Raw genomic sequence first — 19,581 nt, forward strand, 5'->3', positions numbered from 1 at the left:
ATAAATGTGAAATTTATGGAAGATTTTATTTAATAAGAAAATAATCTCATCACGGGCATCTTTATTCTGTTTTTTTTTACCAAAATACAATACACGTGATTTAGTATCGTTCTATACCAAAATACAGTAAAATAAAAAGGATTTAAAACCTAGGCAAATGATTAACTAAAAAGCTACAGTTAAATTTGAGAAATTCCAGATCTGTAGCAAAAGTACATAACAAAAAATTATGAGCCACCTGCTCCCCATATGTAAGCTTCTCCTTGATTTTAGGTTAGGCACTTTTGGATGCTCCATTAACTTTTTCAAGTGGCTTAACACGTTATTACTTCAGTTCATAAAGTGGTATGAGTCTTGAAAGGGTCAACACAACTGTCAACAGTACCATATTTCTTTCAAAGAAGAGCTGATGCGGTACGTGAATGGATTTCAGTCATTATATTAGGTGAAAAAACAAACACAAAAATTTTAGCCTTCTCAGAATTCAATCACAGGGGCATGGAATCTGACTCACAAAGGGAATATTACAATTTTATTTAAGAGTCTAGGTTTCTCGAACAGTTTAAGGAAAGGTAAACAATGGCAACTACTTCCCTTATAATTTTCACTTCTGAGTCCTTAAAAAAGGAATGTCACAGAAGACCCCTTTTAAATATTTATACTCCAGACCAATCACCACCATTATCACCAACAGTATTTCTTTATCATCGTCAATGGTACTTACTGAGCACTGACTGTGCGCAGAGCACTGTACCAAACACTTGGGAGTGTACAACAGAATTGGCAGATGCTTACTGAGTGCTTTCTGTTTGTACAGCATTGTATTGGTTTGGGGAACACACAATAAAAGCAAAATGGGTACCTCAAGGTGCCTAAAAAATCTAACAAGACAAATGGATGCAAATTGCTACTTATTCTTCAAGCAATGTCCAGTGAAACATTTAAATAACACTGGCTTTCCCTGGATGTAAATCCAAGACCCTGTCTTCCCTATTTCCTGATCCTTCTCGATCTCTTCCAGGGTCTACCTGACTGCGGATTTGGCCCTAGGAACAGGGAGACCAAAGCCTAAAACTAGCGAATGGGTACGACTCGTCAGGTGTCACATTTTCCCATCTTCGGCAACTCATTCTGAAGCCCATACTTCAGAAGAAGTCGCCTTTGTATGCGGGGGCACTTGAAAGAATGTGACTTGCCCCTCTCCTTTGTGGCCGGGAAGGGCCACTTTTCTATATGGATGCATTGGTTTGCGGTTATTTCCTTTGCAATGAAGAAATCTGCTTTTCTTTCTCCGGTTCTCAATCCATTAACACGTAAGTCATCTGGGGGACAGTGTGTGCTTTGTTCCTTCACGCCACAGTCAATAATACCACCCAAAATGTATTCATCTATTGGAGTTCCTACAAAAACCAAATCAAAGGGAGAGAACAAAAATGCTTACAGAGTGATGAGAATTTTCCGTATGAAGTCTGGCTTCCCCAAAATCATTCTATCATTACGGATTATGATGATGCATAATTTTCAGGACATGAAAAGAAAAATACATCTAGCTTATTACTAGTATAAATTACTTATTTATTCATATTGATGTCTGTCTCTCCCCTTCTGGACTTTAAGCTTGGTATGGATGTATCTGCTAATTCTGTTGTACTGTACTCTCCCAAGCATTTAGCACACTGCTCTGCCCAGAGTATGGGCTCCATAAATACCCTTGATTGACTGATTGCTAATACTGAAGATTTGTTGCTGAATGTAGTAAGTAGATGAGGGATCTCATTCTGCCTTCAATGAAACTGACTGTAAACTGGTTGCTAGTTCCTTATGGAAGAATATTATGCAATCAAACTCATCCAGTAACGGATAGTGTCATTCTTTCGCCAAAACCCTTGCACAAATGTACACCCACGCGACGGGTGCACTCTCTTGTCAGGAGCAACAGGTGAGCTTCTGTCCTGACTTATAGCCCGGAGGAGCAGCGAGGCCTGGTGGAACAAGCCTGGGAGTTTGGAGACCTGCGTCTATCCCTGGTTTTGCCACTTGCCTGCTCTGTAACCTTGGACAAGTCACTTAGCTCCTCTGCATCCCACTTCCCTCATCTGCTCTCCCACCCTCCCCTTAAACTGTGACGCATGTGGGACAGGGACTGTGTCCAACCTGATTACCTTGTATTTACTCCCCTTATTATTTATTTATTGCTGTTGTTATTGTTCTTGCCTAGTGTCTCTGGCAAGACACTCTGACGGTCATGTTCCCGATGGGGCAGAGCAGGTAACAAGTGACTAGGCAGGCAGGGGTGCAGCACAATGCGACAAGCATGTGCTATCTTCACCCACGTTAGCGTGTGTATTGGCCCATGCCAAGTGCTTAAGGGTATAAGCAGTGCCATACCGAGTCAGACCAATGGTCCACTCAGCTTGGCATTGGTTTTGGCGATGATAACGCAATACTTGGGTGGAGGAGTGTGTCTGCCTTCCCTGACCTCCAATTTTGGGGGAGCAGTTACCATCCCTAACTTTTCCATCTAACTTCTGTCATGCTTTCCCTGACATCCAATTTTGGGGGAAGCATTTAGCATCCCTAACTTTGCCATCTAATTTGTGTCACTCTCCTTCCAACAATCCATCATGGATCCAAACCCTTAAGGAACATAACGGTATTTTCTTCCTACACAACTCACATGGACACAAATTCTGTTTGTTCCCTACCTGCCACGTGAATATGTTCTGAACCTTTTGTTTCTAACCAACCACCTTCAGATAGAAATTGTTAATAAACTATTGTCAGTAATTCATTCTACAATATATTACACACTCTGCTTCAAAATTCTACCTCATTAATGACTAGAATTTATGAAGAATCTATGGGGTGTAGAACATTTGAAGCAGAAATTGTTTCTGGATAAAATTGGGGTGCTTACATGCCCACCATCTAATCAAATAACTTCGAAGTGGGCAACGGCAGGAAACATTTTCAAAATGAAAACACTTCATATTCAGGGAAGTATATCACACCAATTGTTTGAGGGACATACTCTTCTTATAGCTGGGATGATTATGGAGTTCACAATGTTCCTGATTCACCACTGACAAAATCTGTCTCGCGCACCCAAATGATTTATAAAAACCATTCAATAGAAAGTGTACTTATCCAGATTGCTTATAAAGTAAGAAGCCCAATCTTCTCTATATGACAACTACACAAGTTCTACTACTATTAAAACAGGGATACTACTTTAAATATTTCATTTGGTGGAGCATCTTCTCTTCCCCAAGGAAGAGGAAACGTACATTTCCTAATTCACAGTCATTTCTCGCTAGGTCTTTAGGTTCGCATCACAACATGTTTTCCAGCAAAATTCCTAGCATAATTCACCCTTCTGACCTTCTGATTTATCCATTTAACGAAAGTTTTCTTAACACTACAGATAGTTTTGAAATCAATCCCTTTGCATCCCTTGAAAAAGAGAAAATAAAATTCCAATGAGAACAAGTCAACTTCAACTCAAAAGGGTAATGCCTAATGACGCTAATCCTATCATTAAAAAAAATCGTATGCTGTACTTTATCCAAGTTTTTTTTCTTCTTTAAATAGGAATTGTCAAAAAGAAATGTCATCACTTTGCCTCCAGAAATTCAGAACAGGGAATTCCTCATGAGAAACTAGTTTTCCCCTATTTGCTTTCACTTTAGACAGAAGATCTTCTGTATTATCAATGGGGACGACAGAGGTTAATTTAGCAAGCTTCACCATTTTCACTGCAATTCATTTAAGGCAATGTGGTTCAGCAACCCATATTTCCATATATGTGATTAAAACCAATGTTCAAACCACTGCCTTAACCACACACTTTTCTCCAAACACAAAACAAAAAAATCCCAAACGTGCCTTTTTTTTGCCACAGTGGGAAAGGCATATTTAGGTTGCTTTTTTTTAAAACAAGAAACCTTAGCTTTAAGTTTATTTTAAATATACTGTTTTACTTGGATATATTCATCACCTACTCACAGGGATACAACAAAATCAGAGGCAGCGTAGTCATGGGGAAAGAGCATGGGCCTGGGAACCAGAGGACCTGGGTTCTAATCCCAGCTCCGCCACTTGCTTGCTGTGTAACCTTAGGCAAGTCACTTAACTTCTCTGTGCCCCAGTTCCCTCATCTGTAAAATGGGGATTAAGACCGTGAGACCTATGTAAGACAGGGACTGCTTCCAAACTCATTATCTCGTATCTGCCCCAGAGCTCAGTACAGTGCCTGGCGTACAGCAAGTGCTTAACAAACACCAAAAAAAGTGTATCATTAAAGACAAAGCTGTTTATGAGGTTAACATTTAGTGCAAGCAGAAAGTGGCAAACTCACGATTTATAATACGGGAGGAAAGAAAGGGTTAGAAACTGTCTACTAAAGCATCATAATAGCATTTACTGGCTTGAGTAATTATTACTCATACTGTACACTAACAGTGGCATATATACTATATATACATACAGTGACATGAGTCAATCAATCAATCAATCATATTTATCGTATTTATTGAGCGCAGTGTGCAGAGCACTGTACTAAGCGCTTGGGAAGTACAAGCTGGCAACATATAGAGACAGTCCCTACCCAACAGTGGGCTCACAGTCTAAAAGGGGGAGACAGAGAACAAAACCAAACATACTAACAAAATAAATAGAATAGATATGTACAAGTAAAATAAATAGAGTAATAAATATGTACAAACATATATACATATATACAGGTGCTGTGGGGAAGGGAAGGAGGTAAGATGGGGGGATGGAGAGGGGGACGAGGGGGAGAGGAAGGAAGGGGCTCAGTCTGACATATATGTGACATGAGAAGTAGCATGGCTTAGTGAAGCCATGCACAGCGAAGCAACGTGGCTCAGTGGAAAGAGCCCGGGCTTTGGAGTCAGAGGTCATGGGTTCAAATCCCGGCTCCGCCAATTGTCACCTGGGTGACTTTGGGCAAGTCACTTCACTTCTCTGTGCCTCAGTTACCTCATCTGTAAAATGGGGATAAAGACTGTGAGCCCCATGTGGGACAACCTGATCACTTTGTAACCTCTCCAGCGCTTAGAACAGTGCTTTACACATAGTAAGCGCTTAATAAATGCCATTATTATTATTATTATTATTAGTGGAAAGAGTAGGGGCTTGGGAGCCAGAGGTCGTGGGTTCTAATCCCGGCTAAACCACTGATCAGCTGTGTGACCTTGGGCAAGTCACTTTACTTCTCTGTGCCTCAGTTATCTCATCTGTAAAATGGGGATTAAGTCTGTGAGCCCCACATGGGATAACCTGATTACCTTGTATCTACCCCACACTTAGAACAGTACTTGGCACAAAGTAAACGCTTAAAAAATACCATCATCTTCATCATCATATAGTTACCCAAACTTGGAGTTGAAAAAATATTTACAAAGGTGATGTTTTGGCTATTCCATTCCCTGACCTATTCTCTTCAAAATTTGGAAATGAGTTCTCTAAATCAATCAGCGTCATTTAATGAGGGCTTACTCTGTGCAGAGCTTATGTAACAATAATATTCATTCATTCATTCAATCATATTTATTGAGCGCTGTGTGCAGAGCACTGTACTAAGCGCTTGGGAAGTACAAGTTGGCAACATATAGAGACAGTCCTTACCCAACAACAGGCTCACAGTCTAGAAGATAATAATAATAATAATAATAATAATAATAATAATAATAATAATGGTATTTGTTAAGCGCTATGTGCCAAGCACTGGGGTTGATACAAGGTAATCAGGTTATCCCACATGGGGCTCACAGACTTATGCCCCATTTTATAGATGAGGTAACTGAGGCACAGGGAAGTTAAGTGACTTGCCCAAGGTCACACAGATGATAAGTGGCGGAGCTGGGATTAGAGCCCACGACCTCTGACTCCCCAAGCACAGGCTCTTTCCACTAAGCCACGCTGCTTCTTATGTACTGCGCTCCTAACATTATCTACCAAGTCTTTTATTTAATTCCTGTCCCAGAGGATACACACTTCAAAGTCGGCTGGCTAGCATATGTTGACTCTGAATCACTAGGTGGGCACTTCATTCATTCAATCGTATTTATTCATTCATTCAATCGTATTTATTGAGCACTTACTGTGCGCAGAGCACTGTACTAAGCGCTTGGGAAGTACAAGTTGGCAACATAACATTGAGCGCTTACTGAGCGCTTGGGAGAGTACAATGGGCGAGTATAACACCCTCACTCTTGCCTGCCGTAACCTTGGGAAAGCCATTGAACCTCTCCGCACCTCAGTTTTCTCATCTGAAAAATGGGAATACCTGGTCTCCCTTCTGCTAAAACTGGGAGTCCCACATGGGACAGGGACTGTGACCAGCCTGATTATCTACAGTGTTTGGAAGTGTTTGGCTGGCAGTAAACACTTAACAAATTTCACGATAACCATTATTACCAGTAAAGAAGATATGATGCCTACTTTAATTCTACTATGTCATTCTGATACGAGAAATGAAAAGTAGTGGGGGACTAGTGGAAAGAGGATCTGGGTTCTAAACCTGGCTCTGCCGGCTTTGTGACTTTGGATAAGTGACAACTTCGCTGTGCCTTCATTCATTCAACCGTATTTATTGAGCACTTACTGTGTGCAGAGCACTGTACTAAGCACCTGGGAAGTACAAGTTGGCAACATATAGAGACGGTTCCTACCCACCAACGGGCCTTAGTTTCCTCATCTGTAAAACAGGGATTTAATAACTGTTCTCCCTCCTGGGTATACACTGGAGAAGTCTTTCAGCATATTTCAGAGTTAACATATGATGGGCAGCGGACTTTGAACTGAAGCTTGTATCCTCTGGGACAGGAATTGAGTAACAGTAACAGACTTGGTGGAAAATGTTCACAGCGTAGTTCATATGCTAAAAAAAAAAATAAATAGGCCAGAGGTAAATTTACAATCCCCTAAAATTTAATCATTTGAATTATTTGGAAGTAAAGGCCGTGGCATTATTTTCAAGCACTCTTGTTTTTCATTAGCTTTAGACTCTGAGCCCTATATGGGCGAGCCTTTGTCTCCCCTTATCTTGTATTTACTCTAGGGCTTACTGTAATAATTATGGTACTTGTTAAGCGCTTACTACGGGCCAAGCACTGTTTTAAGTGCTGAATCAGCTAGGGACACAGTCCCTGCCCCATACGGGGCTCCGGAGGGAGTAGGATTTAATCCCCATTTTACAGATGAGGTAACTGAGGCTCAGAGAAGTGAGGTGATTTGCCCAGTGTCACACAGCAGATCAGAACCCACGTCCTCCGACCCCAGGACTCGGGCTCTGTCCACCAGGCCGCCTGGCTGCCATCGTCAAGACCAACTCCACTGACCGACGGGCCCACCGCGCTGCCGAAGAAGTGGGCGTCTAGAAAGGGGGTCCTGTACTTTCCGGGACACCTAGTCCAGTGCTCCTGCCCCCACTAGGCGCCCCTTCGGTTGGTGATTAGGATTGGAGAAGCAGCATGGCTTCGTGGGAAGAGCCCGGGCTTGGGAATCAGAGGATGTGGGTTCTAATCCTGCCACCGCCACTTATCTGCTGTGTGACTTCTCTGTGCCTCAGTTTCCTCATCTGTAAAATGAGGATGAAGACTGTGAGCCCCACGTGGGACCATCCGATGATCTTATATCTCCCCCAGCGCTGACAAGCAGCATGGTTTAGTGGAAAGAGCCCGGGCTTGGGAGTCAGAGGCCATGGGTTTGAATCCCAGCTCTGCCGCTTGTCAGCTGTGGGACCTTGGGCAAGTCACTTAACTTCTCTGTGCCTCAGTTGCCTCATCTGTAAAATGGGGAAGACAACTGCTTGGCACATAGTAACGGTGCTTGGCACATAGTAAGCGCTTAACCAATACCAACATTATTATTAACACTGCTTGGCACATAGTAAGCGCTTAACCAATACCAACATTATTATTAACACTGCTTGGCACATAGTAAGCGCTTGAGCGGCGTGGCTCGGTGGAAGGAGCCCGGGCTTGGGAGTCGGAGGTCATGGGTTCAAATCCTGGCTCCACTGTGTGACTTTGGACAACCGTGCCTCAGTTCCCTCATCTGTAAAATGTGGATTAAGACTGTGAGCCCCACGTGGGACAACCTGATCACCTTGTGTCCTCTCCGGCGCTCACAACAGTGCTTTGCATATAGAAGCGCTTAACAAACGCCATCATTATTATTATTAACAAACGCCAACAGCAGCATCGTTAGAGCCCCCTCGTTTCCTGTTGGCAACGGTCTGACCATTGAACAGCGGGGTGGCTGGCGCTCGACAAAAGTTTTCGAGGCCTTCGCTTGGGTCCGAGCTGCTGGAAGAGGGGAAGACTGCAGCAAGGTGGCTGCAAGAGGGGCTCGGGCGAGCGCGGGGGGGTGGGCTGGGGGGAAGGGGGAGGAAGAGGGGAGGGAGAGGAAGAGGGGAGGGGAGGCCCACACACAAAAGTGCTTGTCATCTAACCGGGGATATGATGACTGGGAGGGACTGTGTGGGCACTCGCTGGCTGGGGAGGGGGGGGGGGGGGGGGGGGGGGGGGGCGAGACACCACGTCACTCAGGGCCTTAATCTGCATCGAAAAAAAAAAGGGAAGAAGAAGAAGAAGAAGATCCAGTGAAATCCGCAGGCAGCGAAATCCGAAGAGAAAACCCGATCACCGAGTTAAATATAGAAAACGGAACCTAGTGAGGGGTTGCGCGAGAAGAAATGAATAAATAAATAAATAAGTTAACCCCCCCGCCCTCAAAGCCCTGATCCACACCGGGCGAGCTGCAATGAAAGCGAGGTGATGTCGCAGACTTAGCGAGGCGCATTTAATGGAACTAAGGCAACAACCAAAAATCGATAGATAGATAAGTTTAAATCATGCAAACTGCAACTCCGACCGAGCCTCCCGGTTCCCCCCCGACCCCAGAGGATGAAGGGGACGGTTCCCCCCAAACCCAGGGGATGAAGGGGATGGCTGTCCCCCCCGTCATTGCCTCCAACCTCAGAGGATGAAGGGGATGGTACCCCCCCATCATTGCCTCCAACTTTAGAGGATGAAGGGGATGCCCCCCCAACAATCATTGCCTCCAACCTTAGAGGATGAAGGGGATGGTCCCCCCCCCAATCATTGCCTTCAACCTTGGAGGATGAAGGGGATGCCCCCCCACAATCATTCCCTCCAACCTTAAAGGATGAAAGGGATGGTGTCCCCCCCCCCCATCATTGCCTCCAACCTTAGAGGATGAAGGGGATGGTCCCCCCCCACATCATTGCCTCCAACCTTAGAGGATGAAGGGGATGGTCCCCCCCCCCTTCATGCCTCCAACCTTAGAGGATGAAGGGGATGGTCGCCCCCCCACTTCAAGCCTCCAACCTTAGAGGATGAAGGGGATAGCCGTCCCTCATCATTTCCCTCGACCCCTGTGGATGAAGGGGACGCCCCCCCCCATCATTTCCCCAACCCCAGAGAATGAAGGGGATGGTCGTCCCCCCATCATTTCCCTCGACCCCGTAAGATGAAGGGGGGCGCCCCCCCAACCCCAGAGGATGAAGGGGATGACTCCCCCCACCCCCCCAAAAAAAATGTCAAAAACACTCCCGCCCCCCCCCCAACGAGGATGAGGACCATGATTATTACTGATCACAGACACATCATTATTACCATCCGTCAGAGAGAGGAAAGAGGAGAGAGAGAAGAGAAAGAAATAGAGAATTAGGGTTACTCGACCTTTCTGCATGTTCAGAGTCTGTCATGTTTTGGTCAAGGACGGGGTGGGGGGCTTTGGAGAAAAGGCTCTCAAAGGCCATGGTGGTGGTGGTGGTGGTGATGGTGGAGGTGGTGGAGGAGGGATGAGCAGCAGCAGGAGGAGGAGGAGGAGGAGGAGGAAAAAGGATGGTCCTTTTTGGGCCACCGGACCAGAACCCTTAGCGCGCCCCCGGCCCTGCTGCTGCTGCTGCTGCTGTTGCTGATGCTGCTGATGCTGTGCTGGAGCCGCGGGGCCTGACAGGACCGAGGACCAGGAGGGAGGAGGAGGAGACACAACACACTTGGGCCTCGCTGACCACCACCTGCCTCTCGCCCGCCGCCGGGGACTGGGTGGTGAGCGGTGATGGATTGGTGGTAAAAACTCACGGTTACTTAGTGAGCGACACAGAGAGACACAGAGACTTTTTCCAGTCTATTAACAAGCCCGGGCAGAGGGAGACAGAGAAGGAGGGGGTGGCGGGGGGGGGGGGCTCTAACTGCACCCCCTTCCCCAGGACACCCCCCCCCCCGGCGCTGCTCGTTAGGCTCTGTCCGCCGCCGCCGGTGATGGTGGTGGTCGAGGCTTGGAAACGGGCAGATGGCGGTGAGGAACACGGGGGTTGGGGCAGTGGCCGTGGCGCTGAGTTCTTCCCGCCAACATGGCGGCGCCCCCCTCACAAGGCGGCTTCACAAAATGGCGACGGCGCGGCCAAAGACCGAGCGCGAAGGGGGGGGGGGGGAGGGAGGGAGGGAAAATAAGGATCCCTCCGCGTGCGCGCGCGCGCGCGCGCGAGGGGGAGGGGGGAGGCCCCCGGAGAGGGGGCGGGGCCTCCCGAATGGCGCGCCCCCATTGGATGAGAGCGGGTGTCGATCCGGAAAAGGGGGCGGGGCCTCCCCCGTCGACGCGCTCGGCGGCGGAGGGATACCTCCCCGCCGACGAACGCGCGCGCGCGCGCGTCACGTGCTCGCCGCCCCCACGAGGGGGAAGAAGGGGGGGGCGCGCGGCCTGTCCTTTCCCCCCTCAGCCGTAATGGCCGCCTTTCGAGGCCGTCAGGGCGGAGGAGGGGGGCGGGAGTGTCATGGCGGCCCCGCCGCCCGCCCCTCAGGCCAACTTTAAGTCGAGGGCCGTTTCGGGGACTTCCCCGCGGTGCCGTTTTTCCCGTCTTTCTGCCTTCCCCGGGGCCCGTCCCTTCTGGGCAGGCGCGGGAGCGTTTTCCCAGCGGGCCCCGAGGCGCTGGCTTGGCCTCGGGGGGCGGACCCGAAGCCCTCCACGCTCAAGTGTTAATAATAATAATAATAATGGCATTTATTAAGTGCTTACTATGTGCAAATCACTGTTCTAAGCAATGGGGAGGTTACAAGGTGATCAGGCTGTCCCACGGGGGGGCTCACGGTCTTCATCCCCATTTTGCAGCTGAGGGAACTGAGGCCCAGAGAAGTAATGGTAATAATAATGATGGCATTTGTTAAGCGCTTACTGTGTGCGAAACACTGTGCTAAGCGCTGGGGAGGTTACAAGGTGATCAGGCTGTCCCACGGGGGGCTCACGGTCTTCATCCCCATTTTGCAGCTGAGGGAACTGAGGCCCAGAGAAGTAATAATAATGATGGCATTTGTTAAGTGCTTACTTGCAGCTGAGGGAACTGAGGTCCAGAGAAGTAATGGTAATAATAATGATGGCATTTGTTAAGTGCTTACTATGTGCGAAACACTGTCCTAAGCGCTGGGGAGGTTACAAGGTGATCAGGCTGTCCCCCGGGGGGCTCACAGTCTTCATCCCCATTTTGCAGCTGAGGGAACTGAGGCCCAGAGAAGTGATAGCAGTAATAGTGATGGCCTTTGTTAAGCACTTACTATGTGCGAAACACTGTTGTAAGCGCTGGGGAGGTTACAAGGTGATCAGGCTGTCCCCCTGGGGGGCTCACAGTCTTCATCCCCATTTTGCAGCTGAGGGAACTGGGGCCCAGAGAAGTAATAATAATAATAATAATGATGGTATTTGTTAAGTGCTTACTTGCAGCTGAGGGAACTGAGGCCCAGAGAAGTAATAGCAATAATAATGATGGCATTTGTTAAGCGCTTACTATGTGCGAAACACTGTTCTAAGCGCTGGGGAGGTTACAAGGTGATCAGGCTGTCCCACGGGGGGCTCACAGTCTTCATCCCCATTTAGCAGCTGAGGGGACTGAGGCCCAGAGAAGTGATAGCAGTAATAATGATGGCCTTTGCTAAGCGCTTACTATGTGCGAAACACTGTTCTAAGCGCTGGGAGGTTACAAGGTGATCAGGTTGTCCCACCGGGGGCTCACAGTCTTCACCCCTATTTTGCTGCTGAGGGATCTGGGGCCCAGAGAAGTAATAATAATAATAATAATGATGGTATTTGTTAAGTACTTACTTGCAGCTGAGGGAACTGAGGCCCAGAGAAGTAATGGTAATAATAATGATGGCATTTGTTAAGCGCTTACTATGTGCGAAACGCTGTTCTAAGCGCTGGGGAGGTTACAAGGTGATCAGGCTGTCTCAGCGGGGGGCTCACAGTATTCATCCCCATTTTGCAGCTGAGGGAACTGAGGCCCAGAGAAGTGATAGCAATAATAATGATGGCCTTTGTTAAGTGCTTACTATGTGCGAAACACTGTTCTAAGCGCTGGGGAGGTTACAAGGTGATGAGGCTGTCCCACGGGGGGGCTCACAGTCTTCATCCCCATTTAGCAGCTGAGGGGACTGAGGCCCAGAGAAGTGATAGCAGTAATAATGATGGCCTTTGCTAAGCGCTTACTATGTGCGAAACACTGTTGTAAGCGCTGGGGAGGTTACAAGGTGATCAGGCTGTCCCCCGGGGGGGCTCACAGTCTTCATCCCCATTTTGCAGCTGAGGGAACTGAGGCCCAGAGAAGTAATAATAATAATAATGATGATGGCATTTGTTAAGTGCTTACTTGCAGCTGAGGGAACTGAGGCCCAGAGAAGTAATGGTAATAATAATGATGGCATTTGTTAAGCACTTACTATGTGCAAATCACTGTTCTAAGCGCTGGGGAATTTACAAGGTGATCAGGCTGTCCCCCGGGGGGCTCACAGTCTTCATCCCCATTTTGCAGCTGAGGGAACTGAGGCCCAGAGAAGTGATAGCAATAATAATGATGGTCTTTGTTAAGTGCTTACTATGTGCGAAACACTGTTCTAAGCGCTGGGGAGGTTACAAGGTGATCAGGCTGTCCCACGGGGGGGGACTCACAGTCTTAAGCCCCATTTTACAGATGAGGTAACTGAGGCCCAGAGAAGTGATAGCGATAATAATGATGGCATTTGTTAAGCGCTTACTATGTGCAAAACACTGTTCTAAGCGCTGGGGAGGTTACAAGGTGATCAGGCTGTCCCACGGGGGGATCACAGTCTTCATCCCCATTTTGCAGCTGAGGGAACTGAGGCCCAGAGAAGTAATGATAATAATAATGATGGCGTTTGTTAAGTGCTTACTATGTGCAAAGCACTGTCCTAAGTGCTGGGGAGGTTACAAGGTGATCAGGTTGACCCATGGGGGGCTCACAGTCTTCACCCCCATTTTACAGATGAGGTCACTGAGGCTCAGAGAAGTGAAGTGACTTGCCCAAAGTCACACAGCTGACAAGTGGCGAAGCAGGGGTTTGAACTCATGACCTCTGGCTCCAAAGCCCGGGCTCTTTCCACTAAATCACGCTATTTGTTAAGCAATGATTATGTGCAAAGCACTGTCTGGGGTAGTTACAAGGTGATCAGGTAGTCCCATGTGGGGCTCACAGTCTTCATCCCCATTTTGCAGCTGAAGTAACTGAGGCCCAGAGAAGTAATAATATTAATAATGGCATTTGTTAGTGCTTACTATGTGCGAAGCACTAAGTGCTGGGGGGGATACAAGGTGATCAGATTGTCCCACATGGGGCTCACAGTCTGTATACCCATTTTAAAGATGAGGTCACTGAGGCTCAGAAAACTTAAGTGATTTGCCCAAGGTCACACAGCAGACTTGTGGCGGAGCGGGGATTAGAACTCATGACCTCTGACTCCCAAGAAGTGAAGTGACTTGCCCAAAGTCATGCATGAGGTCACTGAGGCTCAGAAAACTTAAGTGATTTGCCCAAGGTCACACAGCAGACTTGTGGCGGAGCGGGGATTAGAACTCATGACCTCTGACTCCCAAGAAGTAACGTGACTTGACCAAAGTCATGCAGCTGACAAGCAGAAGCAGAGTGGCTCAGTGGAAAGAGCCCGAGCTTGGGAGTCAGAGGCCCTGGGTTCTAATCCCAGCTCTGCCATTTATCGGCTGTGTGACTCTGGGCAAGTCACTTCTCTGTACCTCGGTTACCTCATCTGGAAAATGGGGATGAAGACAGTGAGCCCCACGTGGGATAACCTGATTACCTTGTGTCTCCCCCAGCGCTTAGTACAGTGCTTTGCACATAGTAAGCGCTCAATAAATACCATTCATTCATTCAATTGTATTTATTGAGCACTTACTGTGTGCAGAGCACTGTACTAAGCGCTTGGGAAGTACAAGTCAGCAACATATAGAGGCGGTCCCTGCCCAACAATGGGCAAAATTATTATTAGAACCCATGACCTCTGACTCCCAAGCCCGGGCTCTTTCCACTGAGCCACGCTGCTTCTCTGAGAGGGATTGATTCTCATCCATTTCTAGACTGTGAGCCCACTGTTGGGTAGGGACTGTCTCTATATGTTGCCAGCTTGTACTTCCCAAGCACTTAGTACAGCTCTGCACATTGTAAGCGCTCAATAAATATGATTGATTGATCCATTCGGTTGTGTTTATTAAGCCTCTACTGTGTGTGCAGCGCTGTATTAAGCCCTCAACTGATAGCTTGTAACCGAAATGGCTACATTGGCCTAATCCATCCATAGTACTACTATTAATAATGATGGTATTTTTTAAGTCCTTACTGGGTGCCAGGCACTGTACTCAACGCTGGGGTAGGTAATAATAATATCATATTTGTTAACCTCTTTCTGTGTCAGGTACTGCACTCAGTGCTGGAGTAGATAGTAATTAATAATATTGTGTTTGTCAGGCTCTTGCTATGTGCCAGGCACTGTACTTAGCGCAGGGGTAGATTATAATTAATAATATTGCATTTAAGTACTTACTGTATGCCAGCCACTGTACTAAGCGCTGGGGTGGATAATAATATCATATTTGTTAAGCACATACTATCAGAGAAGCAGCGTGGCTCAGTGGAAAGAGCCCGGGCTTTGGAGTCAGAGGTCAGGGGTTCGAATCCCGGCTCCACCACATGTCTGCTGTGTGATCTTGGGCAAGTCGCTTAACTTCTCTGAGCCTCAGTGACCTCATCTGTAAAATGGGGATTAAGGCTGTGAGCCCCACGTGGGACAACCTGATCACTTTGTATCCCCCCAGCGCTTAGAACAGTGCTTTGCACATAGTAAGTGCTTAACAAATGCCAACATTATTATTATTATTATTATTATTATTATGTGCCAGACACTGTACTGAGCACTGGGGTAGATAATAATAATATTGTATTTGTTCATTCATTCAATCTTATTTATTGAGCGCTTACTGTGTGCAGAGCACTGTACTAAGCACTTGGGAAGTACAAGTTGGCAACGTATAGAGATGGTCCCTACCCAACAACGGGCTTACACTCTAGAAGGGGGGAGACAGAGGACAAAACATGTAGACAGGTGTCAAAATCGTCAGAACAAATAGAATTAACGCTATATGCACACTATTAACAAAACAAATAGAATAGTAAATATGTAGAAGTAAAATAAATAGAGTAATAAATTTAAGTGCTTACTGTGTGCCAGGCACTGTACTAAGCACTGGGGTAGATAATAATATCGTATGAATAGTAAATATGTAGAAGTAAAGTAAATAGAGCAATAAATTTAAGTGCTTACTGTGTGCCAGGCACTGTACTAAGCACTGGGGTAGATAATAATAATATTGTATTTGTTCATTCATTCAATCTTATTTATTGAGCGCTTACTGTGTGCAGAGCACTGTACTAAGCACTTGGGAAGTACAAGTTGGCAACGTATAGAGATGGTCCCTACCCAACAACGGGCTTACACTCTAGAAGGGGGAGACAGAGGACAAAACATGTAGACAGGTGTCAAAATCGTCAGAACAAATAGAATTAACGCTATATGCACACTATTAACAAAACAAATAGAATAGTAAATATGTAGAAGTAAAATAAATAGAGTAATAAATTTAAGTGCTTACTGTGTGCCAGGCACTGTACTAAGCACTGGGGTAGATAATAATATCGTATGAATAGTAAATATGTAGAAGTAAAGTAAATAGAGCAATAAATTTAAGTGCTTACTGTGTGCCAGGCACTGTACTAAGCACTGGGGTAGATAATAATATCGTATTTGTTAAGTGCTTACTATCTGCCAGGCACTGTACTAAGCACTGGGGTAGATACAAGCAAATCGGGTTGGATACAGTCCCCATCCCATGTGGGGCTCAGGCTCAACCTGTATTTTACAGATGAGGTAACTGAGGCACAAAGGAAGTGAGATGACTTACCCAAGGTCAAACAGCAGACAAGTGGCAGAGCTGGGATTCATTCATTCACCGGATCGTGAATCTTTCGCACTTATTTGAGAAGCATTCATTCATTTAATCGTATGTATTGAGCGCTTACTGTGTGCAGAGCACTGTACTAATGACCTGCTGACTCCCAGGACTGCTCTATCCACTCCGCCATGCTACTGCTAGTAATAATGATGGCATTTATTAAGCGCTTACTATGTGCAAAGCACTGTTCTAAGCGCTGGGGGGGGGGGGTTACAAGGTGATCAGGTTGTCCCATGGAGGGCTCACAGTCTTAATCTCCATTTTACAGATGAGGTAACTGAGGCCCAGAGAAGTGAAGTGACTTGCCCAAAGTCACACAGCTGACAGTTGGCAGAGCTGGGATTTGAACCCATGACCTCTGACTCCAAAGCCCGGGCTCTTTCCGGTGAGCCACTCTGCTTCCCCTAGTACTTACTGAACTTCCCCTAGTACTTCCCCTAGTACTCCCCTAGTACTTACTGAATGTCTACTTGTGGGCTGGGAACTTGCCTACCAACCCTGGTAGTTGTATTTATTGAACGCTTACCGAGTGCAGGGCACTGTACTAAGTGCTTGGGAGGGTAGAATGTAAGCGCTTAGTATAGTGCTCTGCACACAGTAAGTGCTCAATAAATACGAAGTCGCATGGAGAGGCAGCGTGGCTCAGTGGAAAGAGCACGGGCTTGGGAGTCAGAGGTCATGGGTTCTAATCCCGTCTCCCCCACATGTCGTGTGACCTTGGGCAAGTCACTTAACTGCTCTGAGCCTCAGTTACCTCATCTGTAAAATGGGGATGAAGACTGTGAGCCCCACGTGGGACAACCTGATCACCTTGTAGCCCCCCCTCCCCAGCGCTTAGAACAGTGCTTTGCACATAGTAAGCGCTTATCAAGTGCCATCATTAGTGCATAGAGCACGGGCTGGGAGTCAGAAGGACCTAGGTTCTAGTTCTTGCTCCACCACTTGGCTGCTGTGTGGCCTTGGACAAATCAATTAATTTCTCTGTGCCCCATGTGTGGCCTTGGACAAATCAATTAATTTCTCTGTGCCCCATGTGTGGCCTTGGACAAACCAATTAATTTCTCTGTGCCCCAGTTCTGTAAAATGGGGATTGACTCCTTCCCTTCCCCACAGCACCTGTATATATGTATATATGTTTGTACATATTTATTACTCTATTTATTTTACTTGTACATATCTATTCTACTTATTTTGTTAGTATGTTTGGTTTTGTTCTCTGTCTCCCCCTTTTAGTCTGTGAGCCCACTGTTGGGTAGGGACTGTCTCTATATGTTGCCAATTTGTACTTCCCAAGCGCTTAGTACAGTGCTCTGCACACAGTAAGCACTCAATAAATACGATTGATGATGATGATGACTGTTGAACCCCGTGTGGGACAGGGAGTGGGGTCAACCTGATTAGCTTCGACCTCAGCACTTAGAACAGCGCTTGACATAGTAAGCGCTTAACAAAAACAATTATTATCGTGATCGAAGTGCCTGGGGAAATAAAATAGAACTAGTTGATTTGATTCCAGCCCCCAAGGAATTTACAGTCCAGTCTAGTAGGGTGATCATTTGGATGGAGAGTAAGGGTGGGTCCTTTAAATGTAGGGGAAAATAGACAGGATATGGCAACCGATTGAGGAGCAGCAATAATAATAATAATTTTGGTATTTGTGAAGCGCTATGTGCACTGTTCTAAGCGCTGAAGGCTAGTGGAAAGAGCATGGGCGTGGGAGTTAGAAGAGCTGACTTGTACTTCCCAAGCGTTTAGTACAGTGCTCTGCACACAGTAAGCGCTCAATAAATACGATTGATTGATTGATTGATTCCAATCCTGCTCTGCCACTTGTCTGCTTGTGTGACCTTGGGTGAGTCACGTAATTTATCTGTGCCTCAGTTCTCTGTCTTCTAGACTGTGAGCCCACTGTTGGGTACGGACCGTCTCTATATGTTGCCAACTTGTACTTCCCAAGCGCTTAGTACAGTGCTCTGCACACAGTAAGCGCTCAATAAATACGATTGAATGAATGAAATGGGGATTAAAACTGGGAGCCCCGCGTGGAAAATGGACTGTGGATTAGCTTGTATCTACCCCAACATTTAGTACAGTGCCTGGCACATAGTAAATGCTTAACAAAAATCATTAAAATATATGGGGATTGAAAAACCCTAGATGTTGGGAAACAAAATGGTGTTCCAATAGGGTGTACGGTTCCAAAGCAGAAGACGCAATAGTTTGGCAGAAAGAAACCTGAAGGATATGCCAGATTTTCCACTGCCGGGCCTCTGAATTTGAGTACAATTCTGTATTAAATTTCCTCGAATCCTTAGTACATTCTCTAGCCCCGAAGCACTGCTCCTTTGGCCTTTTTATTGATTGTCAATAACAATTAACGTGTACTGTTCCAAAGCAGAAGACACAGCGGTTTGGAAGAAAGAAACCTGAAGGATATGCCAGATTTTCCACTGCCGGGCCTCTGAATTCGACTACAATTCTGTATTAAATTTCCTCGAATCCTTAGTACATTCTCGAGCCCCGAAGCACTGCTCCTTTGGCCTTTCATTGATTGTCAATAATAATTAACTTGTTTCTTTTGTTGATCTTTTTTTAATGTGCTGTTAAACACACCCAGAGGCAGTTGAAGTGGACACGGCTCTGAAAAGTGTAGCAAGTAAATACCAAACACTTCCTACGTTCGTGTTGCCTGGAATCTTTATGAATTCTAGTGATGGATATGATCCAGGAACCAAAACGTCTCCATGGCTAAGGTAATACGATCTCCAACCAAGGATTAATGGTGAGCCTAAAGCTAAAAGCTTACCCCACAGTACTTATGTACATATCTTTATACATTTAAATTATATACTTTAATACGCTTGATTAAATTAGATTTATTTATTAATATACTTTAATAAGAATGAATTACTTCTTTATATTAATGTGTGTAGATGGTAAATCAATCAATCAATCAATCGTATTTATTGAGCGCTTACTGTGTGCAGAGCACTGTACTAAGCGCTTAGTACAGTGCTCTGTAAACTCATTGTGGAATTGTCTCTCCCAAGCACTTAGTACTGTGCTCTGCACTCATTCATTCATTCAATCATATTTATTGAGCGCTTACTGTGTGCAGAGCACTGTACTAAGCACTGGGGAAGTACAAGTTGGCAGCATAGAGAGGCAGTCCCTACCCAACAGCGGGCTCACAGTCTAGAAGGGGGAGACGGATAACAAAAC

At 46.2% G+C, this 19,581-nt stretch overlaps 2 protein-coding genes across 3 annotated transcripts in view; one reads left to right on the forward strand and one right to left on the reverse strand.

The window, feature by feature from the left end:
* ZC3H6 (zinc finger CCCH-type containing 6) overlaps positions 1–10,439 on the reverse strand; it is a 62,355-nt gene extending 51,916 nt beyond the window's left edge. For both annotated transcript variants that reach the window (XM_038764085.1, XM_038763987.1), the window contains exon 1: positions 9,732–10,439. In XM_038764085.1, the coding sequence (XP_038620013.1) occupies positions 9,732–9,811 (80 nt within the window). In that variant the 5' untranslated portion in view covers positions 9,812–10,439. The remainder of the gene's footprint in view (positions 1–9,731) is intronic.
* Positions 10,440–19,013: 8,574 nt separating this feature from the next.
* Positions 19,014–19,581, forward strand: part of ZC3H8 (zinc finger CCCH-type containing 8) — a 43,856-nt gene continuing 43,288 nt past the window's right edge. Inside the window, exon 1 of the mRNA XM_038752506.1 lies at positions 19,014–19,112. Within this exon, the coding sequence (XP_038608434.1) occupies positions 19,060–19,112 (53 nt within the window). The 5' untranslated portion in view covers positions 19,014–19,059. The remainder of the gene's footprint in view (positions 19,113–19,581) is intronic.

The sequence above is a fragment of the Tachyglossus aculeatus genome, chromosome 1 (assembly GCF_015852505.1).
Source record: "Tachyglossus aculeatus isolate mTacAcu1 chromosome 1, mTacAcu1.pri, whole genome shotgun sequence".
In the NCBI taxonomy this organism is placed as follows: Eukaryota; Metazoa; Chordata; class Mammalia; order Monotremata; family Tachyglossidae; genus Tachyglossus; species Tachyglossus aculeatus.